Source organism: Notolepis coatsorum (assembly GCF_963971535.1).
Source record: "Notolepis coatsorum genome assembly, chromosome: 8".
Taxonomy (NCBI): domain Eukaryota; kingdom Metazoa; phylum Chordata; class Actinopteri; order Aulopiformes; family Paralepididae; genus Notolepis; species Notolepis coatsorum.
In genome coordinates, this window is record NC_140172.1 from 52,848,795 (window position 1) to 52,867,919 (window position 19,125).

General features: G+C 43.6%; 1 protein-coding gene across 1 annotated transcript; it reads right to left on the bottom strand.

Annotated features, from left to right (window-relative positions):
• Positions 1-488: 488 nt before the first annotated feature.
• On the bottom strand, positions 489-13,587 carry LOC311233230 (uncharacterized protein). Its single transcript, XM_084320163.1, has 4 exons — positions 13,542-13,587; positions 12,760-12,835; positions 11,841-12,055; positions 489-719 (listed from the first exon to the last, which is right to left on the bottom strand). The coding sequence occupies exons 2-4, from the start codon at positions 12,829-12,831 to the stop codon at positions 608-610; spliced, it is 399 nt and encodes a 132-aa protein (XP_084176289.1). The 5' UTR covers positions 12,832-12,835; positions 13,542-13,587; the 3' UTR covers positions 489-607.
• Positions 13,588-19,125: the final 5,538 nt, after the last annotated feature.

Sequence of the window (19,125 nt, forward strand, 5' to 3'; positions counted from 1 at the left end):
TCAACACACTCCTTACAAAGGAATCAACCCTTTTATTTCAAGCATTCAAACACAGCATTAATACTTAAAGTAAATGTATCAATGGAAATTATGGGGAGGTGGTCCTTTGATTTGGCCTATTAATGGGGTTCCATAATGCAGCTAAAGGCTAGGATTGCTATAGTAACTATTTGGGTATTAGGCCTAGGCCAGAATAAAATGCCCCTGTTTAGTCAAGTGGGCCTGATACTCATTCATTCATTAAAATGCTGCACATCATAAAGGGAAAGACTTCCCTAGTCAGTTTATTGTAGCTTCCTAGTTTTTCCACATGCTGTCAGATAGCAACAAAATAGTTTGAAAACTATAGATATATTGTATCTTCACCTTTATGTTCTATTAAAAAATTATGTCCTTTAATAGATCATCTTTTTAAAGCATTTTAAATAGACATGTATTAATTATTTTCACATATAAACCAATTCAATTATCCTACAGTATATGCCTTGTCTTGCAATGGTCAGACATACAGTACAAATGTCATAGTCTATTATTGAGAAGCTGTGTGAAGTCAGAAAGACTTCCTGGGATTTGGAGCTGTGTCATTCTGTGTTGTGGTTATACTCGCTCAGCTCCTCAGACAGGGCGGGGCGGCTTCAGGAGTTGAGGGAGTAGAGGGCGGGGACAGCTGGCTCAATTGGGTAGGTCCAAGTGTACCCCTCCTGGCAAAGTTGATGATGCTGCACCAATGAGAAGAGGAAAGACAGTCAGGTGGATAGGATAATAAAATGAATACAACTAAAACTAATAAAACCTGCAATATAGTAAAATAAGTTATAGTTAAATAGCTATCATGCTTTCCAGGCTCTTTGACAGAACACAAAGTGTCATGCATATTATACTCCATAGTATGTGAAGAAATTATGGCAGGCATAATGGCCATAACCGGCAAAACAGATCCACAGACGACGCAATAGACACTGCCCTTCACAACGCCCTCATGCACCTGGACAAACCCAACACCTATGTGAGGAAGCTGTTCATAGACTGCAACTCAGCTTTCAACACCATAGTCCCCTCCATACTAGACACCAAATTCTGAGACCTGGGCCTCAACCCCAACCTGTGCAGCTGGATCCTGGACTTCCTGTCGGATTGGCGACAGGTGGTGAGGATGGGCTCCAACATCTCTGACCCCCTGATCCTCATCACAGAATCATCACTACTCCCTGTACACCCATGACCAGTACTTGAGTTGAGGGGGGATGGGGGGGGGGGGGGGGGGGGTGTGGCATCCCCCCTGAAATAAAAACAGTCAATATCATCCCCCTTCTAAAACGGCCATCCCCCCTTCCCATCCCTTCCATCAAAATATCAGAATGTTTATAGAAATGCCCGCGGGCCATCCTCTCCTCAGTAACGAGAGCACTCGCAAATATGCTGCGCATATCACTGTCAAATTCTTTTTCCCGCCGTTAGCGCAGTTTTGTTTACTTCCGGTCGCGTGTGCAGCCAAACTAGATAGAGCAAGCCGCCTGGTTAGAGGACAGTCACTGGCGCGAAGATGGACAAAGGCGGACTTTTAGGTGGAAAGTTTCAGTTTAAAAAGTTGCCCGACGGCTCGTTGGATAAATCTAAAGCAATTTGCGCAATTTGCAAAGCTGAATTTAACTACCATAGGACTCGGAGTAGTATGTCTTTGGCGTATCATCTAAAAGCAAAACATGCTGAAGTTACCTCCACGGGGCATCGCCAATCTACGCTGATGGAGTGTGGTGCTTGTGGGCTAACTAAACATGCCAGTGAGAAGGTAACCGACTCCTTGGTTATGTGGATAGCAAGAAACTGCCGGCCAATTAACATAGTTGAAAATGACGGACTGAGAGAGGTTATTCGAGCGGCATCGGGAGATACTTCTTATAATCCACCCTCGAGAGGAACCATAGTGTCAAGAATACACACTTTGTATGAGGATGAGAGGGCTCTGTGGATGAACATGCTTGAGGAAGCAGCAGACATATCTCACAGGTGACAACTGGACTTCTGTGAATAATGACAACTACTTGGGCGTCACAGCACATTTTATTGATAAAAAAATTACTCTGCAGTCATTTGCGCTAACTGTGAGTAGAAGAGAGGAGCGACACTGCACTGACCATTTTCTGGAGGTTGCAAATGTATGGGAAATCAAGGAGAAGTTAACCACTTGGCACTGACAGTGCGCGTAACATGGTTGCAGCCGCTCTACTACTCCCATTTGAACACCTGCCCTGCACGGCCCACAGTCTGCAAAGAACGGTCACAGTTTCCCTTAACAACAGTGGATTTGGAAAGTGTTCTGGCCAAATGTCGCAAGATTGTCGGGCACTTCAAACATAGTCCATCAAACGCCCAGGGATTAAAGGAGCAGCAAGTTGCACACGGACATAAGCAAGAATCACTCGCCCAGGACGTTGCAACAAGATGGAATTCCACCCTGGAGATGGTCAAGCGGTCCGGAGAAACAAGTCTCCACTGACCACTACACTGGTGCAGCAAAAGAGCAAGATTGCCATGGTGACTGAACAGGAGCTTGCCAAACTGCAAAAGCTGGAGGAACTACTTGAACTGTGCAGGTAAATTGTTTCTTTCTTGTTTCTCCCTCCTCTCTCGTGTGTGTGTGTTCTCTCTCTCCATGTCTGTGTCCACCTGTGTGTTCTGTGTGTTCTCACTCCCTCTCCCCCTGTTCTGTGTGTGTGTTCTCACTCCCTCTCCCCCTGTTCTGTGTGTGTGTTCTCACTCCCTTTCCCCCTGTTCTGTGTGTTTTCTGTATGTGTGTGTGTGTTCTCTTCAGTTTGAGTAGAATGTACTCAGTTTGAGTAAAATTTACTCTGCTAAATTTACTGTGTATGGAGTGGAAAATGTTCAACGTTCTGAACTCTCTTTACAGTATTTTTGCCTGTTCTTTTTTGTATTGACTCATGCACCTTTTTGAAAATCATCTAACACATTTTTGTTGTTAATATGATTTATATTACTTGTAGTTCATACATGAACACTCACACACACTCACTCTCGTTCTCCCTCCTTCTCAAACACACAGAGCCCACTCGTGCACAAACCTCTGTGCACAAAATTACTGTCTGCATGTTATGTTATTGATCGTTGATATAAATGACCTTCAGGGAGGAATAAAACCTACTGATCTGAATAGAGCTCAGATTCACACACACACACACACACACACACACACACACACACACACACACACACACACACACACACACACACACACACACACACACACACACACACACACACACACACACACACACACACACACACACACACACGTATCCGGCCCGCGGGATGATTCTGACCGGCCTGCGAAAGATTACATGATAATAAAATAAATAAAAAATAAATAAAAAAAATATAATTTTTTTTTATATTTCTTTTTAATTTTTTTTTAACTTTTTTCTTTTCATGTCAACGTTCACACGCACAATATACGCTTACCTAGGATTTGACTTGATTCAACAACAAAGCAGTCGGGGCAAGCCGAAAACTGTCGAAAGTGTGGTTATTTGAAGTTTGGATTTCTTTTTTCACAACTGAGGTAGGTAGATTACATTTTTAGAGACTAAAGTACAAAAAAAGGTACCGTTGGGTACCGGTATCGATTCACAGGTACCGGTACTGTATCGGTTCAAATGTGAACGGTACCCATCCCTACTGAACACACAACTGCAGGGCAAGGGCATTTTTGCTCATGAAATGCATAGCCATGTGAAAGCCTTCATGACAAAGTTGCAATTAATTTCAAGGCAACTAGGCAGCAACAATCTCAAACACATGAAAACCCTGAAAGAAGTCAAACCATCAGCTGATCACCGGCACAGGTACTCATCCATGTTGGGAGCACTGCATGATGAATTTTCAAGGCGTTTTCAAGATTTCAAAAAGGTTGAGGATTAAATGCAGCTGGTTTCCTCTCCCTTTACCTGCAGTGTTGATAGTGCACCCACTGATGTTCAGCTTGAACTCATTGACCTGCAGTCTGATTCACTACTGAAAGAGCACTTTAAGTCAGCATCACTGCTAGAGTTCTACTCTGCTCTCAAGGAGGAGAACTTTCCAAACATGAGGAGACATGCTCAGAAGATGTTGGTTCTCTTTGGATCCACCTATATGTGAACAGACATTCTCAGTCATGACGTTTACCAAGTCCAGGTACAGATCCTCTCTCACTGATGAACATCTGGCAGCTGTGCTTCGCATCTCCACCTCAGACATGCAACCTGACTTTGATGGACTTGTTAAAGCTCAACAGAGACTGGATTTATCACACTGAATGAAAAAAAAAGAGTTGAAGAACACTAAAATGTGGAAATATAACAAGTGAAATGGGACACTTGATTTTTTTTTTCTTTTTTTTTGCACAGTTCTGAAAACATTAAATGTTTAATATAGGCATGTAGAGTAAAAAAGGCTACTGGGACACGTTTCTTTACACAGTTCAGTGACATGTCTTGTTTATTTTGGCTATAAGATGATGTGATGTCTTTAGAAAGCTAAGAAAATCCTTGTTTCAATAGTATATGAAACTCAAAATAATAACTTTATTTGTATAGCACTTTTTCATACATGCCCTTTGTTATTAATGTTTCACATTTTGTTTATCATTTTGGAAATAAATTCTATTTGAATAAATTATATTTTTGAAAGCTAACCTCACCTTTTAATTGCCAAATAATAACATACACTCTTACCAGGGGTCAAAACAATGCCATTTACTGCTTTTTATATAGAAATAAAATGTATATTATGCATAATTGAGTTTGGAATTTTGGCCCGGCCCTCCAACATATTTTCAGTTGCTCATTCGGCCCCCCGGGAAAAATAATTGCCCACCCCTGGTATAGATACACACACTGTATAGATACACACACACACACTGTATAGATACATACACACACACGGTATAGATACACACACACTGTATAGCTACACACACAGTCACACACTGTATAGATACACACACATACTGTATAGATACATACACACACACACACACACACACACACACACACACACACACACACACACACACACACACACACACACACACACACACACACACACACACACACACACACACACACACACACACACCTCACCTCTATGTCAGTCTGAAAGTTGAACAAGGCCACATCGTTCAAAAGAAGCAAGCTTCTTTGTCCCCTGATAAGCCAAATTGTCTCTATGGAGTGAAAAATGTTCAACGTTCTGAACTCTCTTTGCAGTATCTTTGCCTGTTCTTCTGCACTTTAACATAGGCCTGGGTTGTTTTTATTTCTTTATTTCAGTTATTCTTGAACATTTGTATTTCACAGGAGATAAACTGTATTCAAATATCAAAGAAAGCTATTAAAAAAGTATTTGAATCTAAATATACTTTCTTTGTGTTGATTCTACATTAATTCCATGATTTTACTCAAGTAAATATCTGTTACAAGCGGTCTGTATCACACATTTTGGTCATGTCCTAGCCTAGCAGCTTTCTGGTCCTCCATATTTGAGCTCTACTCGGAGCTTGCAGGTCAGGTACTTGAACCATGTCATTTCCTGGGACTTTTTGGTGTTCTCTCTGGGGATTCGTATCTACCAAAAGCACAAGAAAGGCGTCTCATTCTTCTGAACTGGAAAAACGATCGCCCTCCCTTATTTGGCAGGTGGATTTGTGACTCAGCCAAGCTGGAAAATGTGGACAAGATATACATGAACAGACTCACAGGGAAATACAGGAAGCTTCACGGGAGGTACACAAGGTAGGCAGCACATGGGGTGAACAGAACAAGGGAAACAGGAGTAATGACCCAGCAAGGAAGGCTGGGCAGACAACACTTAAATACAGAGACTAATTGACACATGAGGGTAATTGGAAACAAGACACAGCTGGGTGGAAAAAGACATAACAACCTGGGTTAATATACTGAAACATGACGAGACCAAACAACACATAGATACAGACACAAGGGGGACAAAACTAGACTAGACAATGGGGCACAGCACAGACAGCAGATAAACAAACAACAGATTGGTGATGACAGAAAGGAAATTAATAAATACAAGACAACAAAGATGAACCAACTGAACTAGGCCACCTGGTGGTTGTAAGACATAGTTCGGGAGGGGGGAATGTCCATGGACAGATGGGAGTTGTGAAGCAGGACCGGGGGGAGCGTAACACATTGCGGGGATCAAGTGGAAAGTTTGATGTGGTGTGGCAACCCTTTATTTCTTATGTGGAACGGTTGACTATGTCTCTCACCTCCTGAAATAATGACTCTGTATAGTAATGATTTTGTAATATGAAGTTTTTTTGGTTTTGGTTTTGTTTATATGCGTATGTTTGTTACGTCTGTAATGTCTACTGTAACGTCTAAAAAAACTGTAATAAAAACACATTGACAAAAAAATAAGATCTGCGGATGCAAGCTACCACTATAGATGTCACACTCTGTCACTGCCTGTCTACTGTCTCTCTCCCTCCACTAATTACAGGCACATGGTCAGGTGTGGATAAACCAGAGGAGCAGCTGCTTGCTGATTACGCCACCCTACATAGACCTGAGGGAGAGGCCATCGGAGAAATTAACTCCTTCACCTACCTTGGGAGCGTAGTAGATACAGTGGGTGGCACAGAAGAAGACATCAGAGTGCGAATCGGAAAAGCAAGAACGGCATACAACCTACTTGGTCGAGTATGGAGGTCTCGCGAAATAAAAACAAACACAAAGCTGAGGATCTTTAGCTCCAATGTTAAATCAGTCCTCCTGTATAGCTCGGAGACCTGGAAGACAACTGTAGGGCTGAAGCAGAAAGTACAGTCCTTCATAAATTCCTGCCTCCGCCGCATTCTAAGAGTGAGATGGCCAAATGTCATTACAAATATGGACCTGTGGGAGCGCACAAAACAACTACCCCCGCCAGAAGAAATAAAGAAGAGAAAGTGGATGTGGATAGGCCATACCCTGAGAAAGGAAGACACAAACATCACCCGGCAAGCCCTACGATGGAACCCACCTGGAAAGAGGAAACGCAGCAGGCCTCGAAACACCTGCCGCCGTTCTTGGGAAGGGGAAATGAAAGAGGCTGGACTGGGATGGCACAACATCGTTCGGGAGGCCAAAAAACGCGCAACAAGGAAAGCAATCGTCAGTGGCCTATGCTCCGCAGGGAGTGCAAAGGCTTAAGTCAAGTAAGTCACATAGACCTGGTGCAGATCATCATCATTATCGTAACTTCGTGTTTATCAGTCAGTCTTAGTTCATAGTGCTCATCTACGACCCCTCGCTTGTCTGACTACCCTGCGCCACGTAAGCCTTGGACTGTAAGAGTACCTCCTTCATCGATGACCTACACCTGCATGTATACTCGACCATTCTTATAAATAAACTCACCCGTTATTTGGGTTATACCATGACCTGTCTGCATTGTCTGTGTTCTGCATTTTGGGTTCAGTACGTCGGTCACAGCCTCTTCACCCTGCTCCCCTCTGGGAGAAGGCTGAGGATCCCAAAGGCTGTGAAAGCTCGACACAGACTGAGCTTCTTCCCCTCAGCCGCCAGGCTGATCAATGCCTCAGGCCCCCCCCCCCCCCCCCCTCTGCCCCCAAGTGACACTGGCACAATGACATTGACTGCACTGCACTAGTCCGTACTGGATCTCTGCACACTTCACTTTATATATATATATATGTATTTTATTTATTGATTAATCCCCCACTGCACTGTTTTCGTTTCTTGTCTGTGTTGGTGTTTGTTTACTGTGAAAAAAGAAAGAATGCATACACTGTATTGCTGCAACAATTACCAATGTGTTTTACACAAATGGCTCAATAAAGGAATCTGAATCTGAATCTGAATCAGTCAGTCTTAGTTCATAGTGCTCATCTACGACCCCTCGCTTGTCTGACTACCCTGCGCCACGTAAGCCTTGGACTGTAAGAGTACCTCCTTCATCGATGACCTACACCTGCATGTATACTCGACCATTCTTATAAATAAACTCACCCGTTATTTGGGTTATACCATGACCTGTCTGCATTGTCTGTGTTCTGCATTTTGGGTTCAGTACGTCCAGCCGTGACAATAGACAGTATAGTATATTCACAGAGCCATCCCTCAGCAAGGCCCACAGGATACCGACACCCCAGCCACCCAAACCACAAACTGTTTGAGCTCATGCTGTCTGGCAGACGGTACCACAGTCTCAGGTCCACACATCCAAGAGAACACAGAACAGCTACTTCCACCGGCAAACAGACTACTGGCAGACAGACTCTAAATTATCACATGAGCACACACCACACAAGCACACTTATTACACACACACTGCTGCTCCTTACACTGTAGAACCTTTTATTTATATATATATTTTATCTGCTGTTTTATACCTTGTAAAAAAGAAACATATGCCTTGTATTGTATAGATTGTATAGATCATTGTGTATTGTTGTTTATAAATCTACTACGGTTGAGGAGCCGGGGAAAACAAGCATCTCACTTTTTTCTAAATGTATGTACTGTAGTGTAAAGGGCTGAGGGGAATGGTGATATATGGCTTCTATGTTCCTGCCTATTGGCTCCTCCCAATGGAGAGAAGAGGACTCACAGCTTCACACATGCAGACCCACACACACAGCTGTCTCCCAATTAAGCAATCAGCATGCCTCTCAAATAGGACAGACAAAGAACCTCAGAGTTGGAATGGCGAGTGAGAGAGCTGTTGGGAGACATCTAAAACCGTGAGTTGACAACCGGTAAGCCAGACAGCGGCCCGGCCTAGTTAGGGACTGGACTACAGTAAAGGTAGTTAGCCTCTTGAGCCCTAGCCCTATTTTCAGACTTGACTTGACTTGACTATGGATCTCAGGGAATGTATTCCCAGTGTCAGAAATATTGTGTCTTTTTTCATCTTTGACAGTGAATAACACCATGCTAAAATCTTCCTAAAATATTTTTTTTTAAATGTCTGAGCTCATTCAGCACCTTCTTGAGATCACGTGTACAAAAAAATCGAAGCAAATGAATAAAGGGAATATGATTAACCCATTTAGACCTGAAACGCCTGCTATAATGCATTATATAGCCTGCATATAAACACAAATGTGTTTCCCGGATTCTACAGAAGGTTTTGTAGATACAGTACTGAATTCTGCCATCCAGACACATGCAATTTGAAATATGATTATAGAATATAGAATATCAGGCCTATAAATGACCTTATTATAGCCAAGTCGCACATCTATCGGGCCAAATTTCCCCTTTACAATAGCAGAGTTCAATCTGGATTTAGTATCACCAGGCGTGATTCACAAACCGTGAATGAAATCTACTGTAAGTACAGTTAATTTTTTATTATGTACATTTCTCCTCCATTTTTCATCAGATTGCAGCGCCGTTTTTTGCTAGACGTTCACAGAAAGGTAGATAAACTAACTGTGTTCTAATTTATGCCAATAATGTTCAGGTTTGTGGCAGATAATCCAGAAAAATAAGATAAATAAAAAAGTTAATCCACAAGTCATATGATTGACAGCTCGCTTGAGCTGGGTATTGTAATTTTTCGAAATTCCAACGGCCATCGAAAGCCCTGGGTCTCCTCTCCCTCATATGACTACAAATAAAATGGTGACGCGCATTTCTTAGCGTCGATATTCGCTAGTTTCTGAATAGATTTCCCAAAACGAATTTCACTAATAACACTTTAACCTACAGTATTGGTAAACAAACGGATTGCTGAAAATATACACATGACTGCTGTTTTGACAGGGTTAGGGTCTTTACTCTTGGCTACATTTGAAAAAAAATACGAAACATTAATTCATACAGTCTGTAGAGATGGATTTATGGCGTGAGGTCATTTTGGATCCGGTACCGGACCCATCGGGCTTAAGAGGTTAAGTGCTCCAATGGGAGCCAGTATGATTTTGTTGTTTTTCTTAATTTTCTGTTTTGCTTAAATAAATGCCCCTGACCATTGTCCAGCGGGGAGCTAAAGCTAGTTGACTGTGTTTGATTAATTGTACAACCATATTGCACCTTCCACCTACCCCTGTCTGCTACCGTGTTACAGTACATTTAAAAAAGTTTTGACAATAAAATAATCTGAATCTGAATTGCCACTGGTACAGGATATTAATTTCATGAAGCCATTTAAATACTGTTTTTAATGCATTTCCATGTAGATTTAACAAGGTTGTCACACGTAGAGGAAAACAAAACAGGCCACTCGCATAAAAATAGATCAGCCGCAGGAAGCCTGGGCAGGTGCTGCTGCTACGCATGCAGATTTTGGGACCAGTATAACTGCACTCCTTAAGTAGACGCCTCACAAAACACACTCCATGTAGCTTCGCCATAAGACCCTAAACATTGCAACGCTGTTGCACAATCAAACAAGCCTCCTCTACTTTTACTGGTATAAGTATATTATATAGTATAAGTAATATTTTTCCAGAGCTGATGGCGTAAGTAGCCGGGGAGAGTAACATCTCACAAAGTGTCTCCGGGAAAATGCTTCCCTGTTGGCCAGAGACAGCGCTAATCGTCAGTGTTGGCTACTCAATATTTCAGCTGACTTATTGGCTTTCATGAATTCATCTGAATGCCATGCTGATGATTTCCTGCATTGCATGAAAGCCTTTGCAGGAGACAACATGTAGGATTAGTGCAATGCTAACATTTATCTAATTCTGTTCTCAAAGAGGATATACAGACAAAACAAACAGATATACAGACAAACACTGTTGTACAGTAGATGGCAAAAAAAGTATTAACACCAAGTTAGTTTGAATTACTAACAAGAACCAATTAGCAATAGCTGCGACCATGCATTTTTTGGGGACCAAGCAACCGACAGAGCGATCTAGAGCTGCTGGTCGCAGCTAAAACATGGCTGCTTTAAAGTGGACTGAGGCTTTCAACTGCACCTGTTCTGGCCCGTCGATGCTAAGGAAAAACAAACAAACACAGAAACACCCGACCATGGTTGGACTGGACTATCCTATCCACTATTGATTTGATCAAGTCAAGTGTTCCTCTACGATAAATCTCATGATGAATTTATAGTTTTCTTTTGATACGTTTTGATCACTTTACTCTTTCTGTTGAATTACTCACAGGAGTCACAGCTCATTATTAAGATATGAGTCTGTAATTTTGTATAGCCTCTTGGGGGGCATAGCTTATCCTAGTCATGACATTACTTATGAAAGGTATAACGAATAAAAAAAATTAAAGATTATTATAATAATAAAATATTTACTGTCAAACAAATCTATGGGCAGGGGTGTAAAGTACTTGAGTAATTGTACTTCGTTACAATACTTAAGTACTGTTTTGGGGGATTTGTACTTTACTCAAGTATTATTAGGTTTGTATACTTGTACTTTTACTCAATTACATTTCAGAGTAAAAAAACATACTTTTTACTCCTTACATTTAAAATGCAGACCTACAAAGTACAAATCTCACAGGTCCAAAAAATTTTATTAGTATATTTGTTTCTCTGGCCAAACTAACATTAACGTTATTAATCCTACGTCTGCACTTTATTTAAAAACAGCCAATGAAATCCCCATCAATGGAAAATGCTGATTGGTCCTTGTGATCTTTGATTAAACACCTGCTATCAGAAGAATAGACAGTCAGAAAACGTAAGTACATTTAAAAGTAGAAACATTTTTAACTTTTACTCAAGTTTGTTTTTAGCCAGATACTTTTACTTGAGTACGATTTTGAGACGGTACCCATACTTTCACTTAAGTATAATTTCTGGGTACTTTCTGGGTACTTTTTACACCCCTGTCTCACCTATCTTTTGCCGACATCTGTTCTTTAGGCTCCTCTTTCTCATCGTAGGTGTCGTCCTCCTCCTCCTCATCTCGTTTCTGTCCCCTGTTCTCCTCGTCGCCCTGCTCAATAGGCTCCACAACGATAGAGGGCAGGCGCTCCCTACGGTACATCACCTCCGAACAGGAATCTGACTCGGAGTCTGTCCCTAATGTCAACAATGGCTCTGGGAAGATCTAGGATGGTAGAGGCAATGAGAATAATAATAAATTCAATTTGTAACACACTTTATATGACAAGTGCTGCAGGAGATAACAATTAACAATTAAAATGAATAAGACAACCAATGAAATGGAAGAAACATACAGATAAAAATCTAAAAAAAAATGAATAAAAGAATAATTCAGGCAAATGCCTTGTTAAAAATAAATGTTTTTAGGTGACAAGAAAACCATGAGGAAGACTGATGATTCTGGAATGTTAAAGGAAAAGGTCCACCATGAAGTAGAATTCACATGACGTTATATACAGCAATGAAGGTCTATGACTTCCGGATATGTGATTTATTTTTGTTTGTGTGTATGTATTGGTAAATAGATGCACAATATTACCGGGGAAATTAGCTAACAAGCTAAAAATAAATTAAGGATAAGGCCTGTGTAATTATATTTCTTCATATTGACAACATAGTCTACTCTACAGACAATTAACAAAACCTACAATGTATTTCTTCTACTTACAAATACGGTCCATCCAGCCAACACCTGATTATAGCTCCTACCTTGAGCCTGCCTGAACCGGAACTTCCAAAGCAATCGCTGTTTGTTTGTGCGCGCGCACGCGTGCGCGTGCGCCTGCGTGCGCGTGTGTGCGTGTGTGTGTGTGTGTGTGTGTGTGTGTGTGTGTGTGTGTGTGTGTGTGTGTGTGTTTTCCTATGTACCTGGTAGGCTCTACTCCCTCTCCTCTTGCCTGAACTGTCCACCAGGGCTGCATCTGGGCTGAGCTCTGACATTATACTAATTACAAATACACAAATACAGACACACACACACACACACACACACACACACACACACACACACACACACACACACACACACACACACACACACACACACACACACACACACACACACACACACACACACACACACACACAAAAAACAAAGTATTGGGTTAACATTACAGTATTCTACTGTACATACTGTTTGCATCACACACATCATTGAGATCTACTGTGTTTACCAACCTTAGGCACTCGCACACAAATTGCATCTAACCTTTTTGTGACCCTGTCTAAATGTGAAATCAGATTGGGGTGTCAGACACGTGTAAGCCAACCTAGATCTACCGCATGTTACCATGTCTCACTGAGACGTCCTAATCCAAGGAGGCCTACCTAGCCGAGTGCTGCAAGGATTAGTTACAATAAAACATTGTGTGTGTGTGCGTGTGCGTGTGTGTGTGTGTGTGTGTTCGCAGCAAGCCCCATAGGTGCTGAAACCCATAGGAGCTTTTCTTTTTTCTGGTTTACTTTTAGCATTAGGGATTCAAGCCAGCTGAGGCTTACTGCTATACTGTAGGTTTGTTAATGTTCTTCTACCATTTCTCAATTTCTCTGTGAGATGCTACATGATAAAGAATTTTTAAAGTAAAGTTTTACATATATGTGTATATGTACCAGGATTTTGACCAAAAAAAGAAAAAAATCAAATACTGTACCAGGAATCTCCTCTTCGTTAACCCTTGTGTGGTGTTCGGGTCTGTGGGACCCGTACTCAATGTTTGCTAAAAGAGAAAGGATACAGTTAATTATTTTTGCTATTTCTATGAAGAACATATACAAGAACACATTTCCAAAGGTTATTTCAATACAGCTCTTGTTGTTTCTATAGTGCGAGCAAGTGCATCATCCTCCCGTTCCACAGCAATACGCATTCTGTTTTATATAGTAACATACAAGTGAAGTGAGACAATGAACTTGTGATTAGTCATGACCTATAACAAATTTTATTCTAATAACTCCCATCACACGCCATGCAATCATCAAGACACCAGGTCCACTAGTGACAGCAAAAAGCTGCAAAAATCTGCAAAAGCAACGCCGGAGCTAATATAGATGGTCAGTCCATCCATCCATCCATCCATCCATCCATCCATCCATCCATCCATCCATCCATCCATCCATCCATCCATCCATCCATCCATCCATCCATCCATCCATCCATCCATCCATCCATCCATCCATTGATCCATCCCAAATTATGTGCAAAAAGGTTGTTTGCTGTGAGATGGTACAAGACAGATCTTGTGGATCATAGCATATATAATATTTGGATCAATAATAGATATTGGTGAGTAGGACACATCCCAACATTAACCCAATCAGCCAGATGGTGGTGCTATAAGTACAGTTTAAATTCTAAAACGTTGAAAGGTCATAACTCATAACATGAAACTTGGTGTAGAATAGAATAGAATATAATAGAAATACTTTATTCATCCCAAGGGAAATTTGGCACTACAAATCGCTCACAGTAAACGGTAAACATTTAGGTAGACAAAACAAAAGTCACGAATATGAATAGAAATAAGCCTAAGAATAAAATACGGTCCGGGATATACATTTCCTATGTTACATTCTAATATAAAATATACAGTAAAAATATGCAGAAATATACAGTAAGTGTAAAATTGTCGGTGTAAAAGTAAAAGTAAAAGTCCAGGAAGATAGTACTGTAGTGTCACCCTGTGCTCAGTGATGCAGTGACGCCCAGTGATGCATTATAAAGTCTGATGGCTGTCGGAATGAAGGACTTCCTGTGCCGTTCAGTGCTACATCTTGGGAATCTTAGTCTAGCACTGAACAACCTTCTGTCAGCCAAGTCTGTGTATAGTGGGTGGGAGGGGTTGTCCCTGATCGCATTGGAGCTTAGCAAGGCTCCTCTTCTCCACCACCACCGCTAGATAGTCCAGCTCCACCCCTACCACATTACTGGCCTTCCTGACCAGCTTATCCAGCCTGTTTGCATCCCCCGCTCTCAGTCCGCTGCCCCAGCAGGTCACAGGGTACAAGAAGGCGCCCGCCACCACCGACTCGTAGAATATCCTCAACATCCTTGTACAGACGTTGAAGGATCTCAGCCTTCTGAGGAAGTAGAGTCAGCTCTGAGTGCCTCTGCGTGTTTCAACCCGTTCAATTTATTGTCGATGTGTACACCAAGGTATTTGTAATCTTCAACCGTGTCCACATCGACTCCCCTGATGGAAACAGGGGTGGGTCACAGGTGCACTCCTCCTCCTCCCCAGATCCACAACCAGTTCCCTGGTCTTCATCACATTTAGCTGCAGGTGGTTTTTATCACACCATGTGACGAAGTCCACTACCAGTGCCCGGTATTCCTCCTCATCACCGTCCTTAATACATCCCACTATCGCAGAGTCATCAGAAAACTTCTGAAGGTGGCAGGACGATAGTGGAAGTAGTTGGTGTAGACGGTGAAGAGGAAGGGATAGGACTATCCCCTGTGGGTCCCCGGTGTTGCTGACCAGTCTGTCTGACACACAGCTCTGTAGGCGCACATACTGTGGTCTGCCCATCAGATAGTCAACAACGCAGGACGCGTGAATACTTTACCCAAGGCAGTTGTCCTTCCGCGTTCGGTTTGCACGGCCTGATTGGCCTCTCAGCGCCCAATCGCGTTGCGCCTAGCTTTCAGTTCCACAGCCCAAGTCCTCGCCCATTTCCTCGTATTCACGCTAGTGGGCTAGTCGCTAAAATATATATCGTTTTATATATAATTGTACCAACACAGATATTAGGCAGTACACACATTGTCCTGCAATACATGTACAGTGAATGCACAGCTACATTCGCCATATATTTCTATCGCTGCTGCGGTCTACAGTGAAATGCAATATTATTATTATTATTATTGTAAAGATTATCATTACAATTAGTATTATTTTGTGCACGTTGTGTAAATTGAGAGGCTGTGCTCTTTGCACACAACCCTTGTACACTTGTAACAGTGCCTCTCCAGGCGGCTGCGATTGTAATGATAATCTTTACAATAATAATAATAATAATAATAATATTACATTTCACTGTAGACCGCAGCAGCGATAGAAATATATGGCGAATGTAGCTGTGCATTCACTGTACATGTATTGCAGGACAATGTGTGTACTGCCTAATATCTGTGTTGGTACAATTATATATAAAACGATATATATTTTAGCGACTAGCCCACTAGCATGAATACGAGGAAATGGGTGAGGACTTGGGCTGTGGAACTGAAAGATAGGCGCAATGCGATTGGGCGCTGAGAGGCCAGGCCACGCAAACCGAACGCGGAAGGACAACTGCCTTGGGTAAAGTATTCACGGACCCAGGACACCAGGGGGGCCTCTACCTGCATTGCCTCCAACTTCTTACCCAGCAGCCCAGGCCGTATGGTATCAAAAAACATGACTCACAGTGCTCGCCGGCTTGTCTAGGTGAGTATAGGCTCGGTTCAGCAGGTAGATGACAGCATCCTCTACCCCCAGTCGGGGCTGGTAGGCAAACTGGAGTGGGTCTAGGTGGGGTTTAATCGCCGGGGCGGAGTATACATCAAGCTGTCTTTGCTCAACAACTTGGTGGTGTAGTGGTTAACACTGTCACCTCACAGCTAGTCCTGGGTTCGATTCCCGCTTGGGGAGCAGGTTGCCGCGTTGCCAGTTACCCAGGTGGGGTATCTCCCGGGCCTTTCTGTGTGGAGTTTGCATGTTCTCACCGTGCTCACAAGGGTTTCCCCTCCCCAAGCAGAATTAAGGAATTAACCCCAATTAAGGAAGTTCAGAGTATCAGGGAAGATACTCCACTCCTTCTATTCCGGGGCTGTAGAGAGCATTCTGACTGGGAGCATCACAGCCTGGTTTGGAAACAGCACGGCCCAGGACAGGAAGGCCCTACAGAGAGTGGTGTGCTCAGCAGAGCGTACTACGGGTATTGCACTACCACCCCTGCAGGACTTATACAACAGGAGGTGCGAATCCAGAGCCTGCAGAATAATCAAATACCCTCACCACCCCAACAACAGCCTGTTCAAGCTGCTGCGGTCAGGCAAGCGCCTCCACATATACGCAGCAAGAACAGAGAAACTAAAGCTCAGCTTCTTCCCTCAGGCCATCAGAACACTGATCACTCCACACACAAGCACACAACTCACATTCTGCACTTGTTCACACACAAACACACCATAGGTCACTTTAAACACACAAGAAAAGGACACTTTAAAGGAAGGAAAAAAAGGACACTTTAAGAAAATAGTTCTATTCTATAGTTAGAAATAGCAAGTATAGCATAGGGACATAGAAATAATACTGTGTTAAGGATTGTGTTGGCAGAGGACCCAAACGCAAACAGAGACGAGGAGAGGTAGATGTAGAATGTCGAATTCTGAGCACTGCTCCTTTAATTCGAGTCACTGGTAAATGCAAAGAAAAGAGAGCAAGTCATGGGCGGCTAAGTGGCACAGTGGGCAAGGCGCTCGCCACTAGTGCAGGAGATGCTGGGTTCGAGCCCAGCTCTCTGCATTGCTACCAGCTTGGCTGGTCGTTCATACTAACACAATTGGCAGTGTTAGGGGTGGGAAAGCTGGTGGGTGGGTCCTGGTCGTTGTAAACGCGACTCCTACAGTTCAGTCGGGGCGCCTGCTCAGCGAGGAAAGGAGCTAAGGGGGGTAGTGTGATCCTTCAACACGTTACATCCTCTCAGTGAGAGTCTGCACTGCCAGGTGAAAAGAAGCGGTTGATTGGCTACACATGTGGCTACACATGTGTCGGAGGAAGCATGTGATAGCCTCCACTCTCCCAGACCGACCGTAGGGGGTAGGTGCGCAGCGACCAGGAAGGGGATTGGGAATTGGCATAATGACTAACATTGGGATGGGAGAAAAACGGAGGAAAAAGGAGGGGGAAAAAGATAAAAAAAAAAAAAAAGAGAGCAAGTCTCCCACAAAATACAAAACAAAAACCACGTCACGAGACGGTGCTGCAGAAATACTCGCAGTAGAGACACTAGAATTAAAGAAGGCAAAAACAAACAATAGCGACACTAAACTGAGAAAGCTAGAAAACAAACAAAAACACAGCTAAGCTGGAAAAGGAACATAGTGCAAAACATTACCAGGCAAGTGAACGGATACATAGGGAGAAACAAACACCTAGAGCTAAGCAGGAAACGAAATGACGCCACAGGGAATACAAGGGACAAACAGGCATATATATACAGAGGCTGATTAATAACGAGTGACAGCTGGGGTGTAAGGTAGAACTAACAATATCTGACTAGGCCGAAATACAAATTGAACAACACTAGACTAGAACAAGGCAGACAACAGAATTACAGGCAAAGACACTAATGAGGTAAACAAGGTGACAAAGGTATTGAGCAGACATAACTGAACAAGGTGCCATGTTGGGAATTGTCCAGCAGGTGGAGGAAGTCCATGGAAGAGAAAGTTCAAAGGTGGGGGTTGTTGAGGAGTACAGACAGGAGGGAAAAGTCCTGGGACAGGTGGACCCTTACAGTACTCCCCCCTCCAAGGACGGCATCCAGACGGCAAAAAAAACCATCTGGGAACTGGTAAGGCGAACACTGGGAGAGTCCGGGGGGAAAAATCAGGACGGACAAGGCCGGGACGAGGGACACTGGGGCAGGGGGGCGGCGACAGAAACCCAGGAGGGGCATAGGAGAAGGGGGGCCGATGAGGGGGACTGGAAACAGGAACAGAGGCCCGGGGAGGGGGGTTAGAGGCAGAAACAGAGGCTCGGTGAGGGGGGCTCGAGACGGGGACAGAGGCCCAGAGAGGAGGGCTGGAAACAAGGACAGAGGGCCGATGAGGGGGTCGAGGGGGACTGGAAACAGGGACAGAGGGCCGATGAGGGGGTCTGGAGCAAAGGGGTGAGGATGACAGGCCCGGAGCAGGACCCCGGACGGGGGATCCTCCAGGCGCAGTGCTCGGAACCGGACCAGACGAGCCGGAGCGGAGGTGCGAAGGCGACGACCTCGGAGTCAGGCGCAGAACCCCAGACGGGGGTTTCTGCAGACATAGACCACGGCGTAGACCACGGTGTAGACCACGGCAAGACCACGGCAAAGACCACGGCGAAGACCACGGCAAAGACCACGGCGTAGGGCTGGACCAGACGAGGAGCCGGGACCAGACGAGGAGCCGGGACCAGTCGAGGAGCTGGGACCAGTCGAGGAGCCGGGGCCAGACGAGGAGCCAGGACCAGACGAGGAGCCGGGACTAGACGA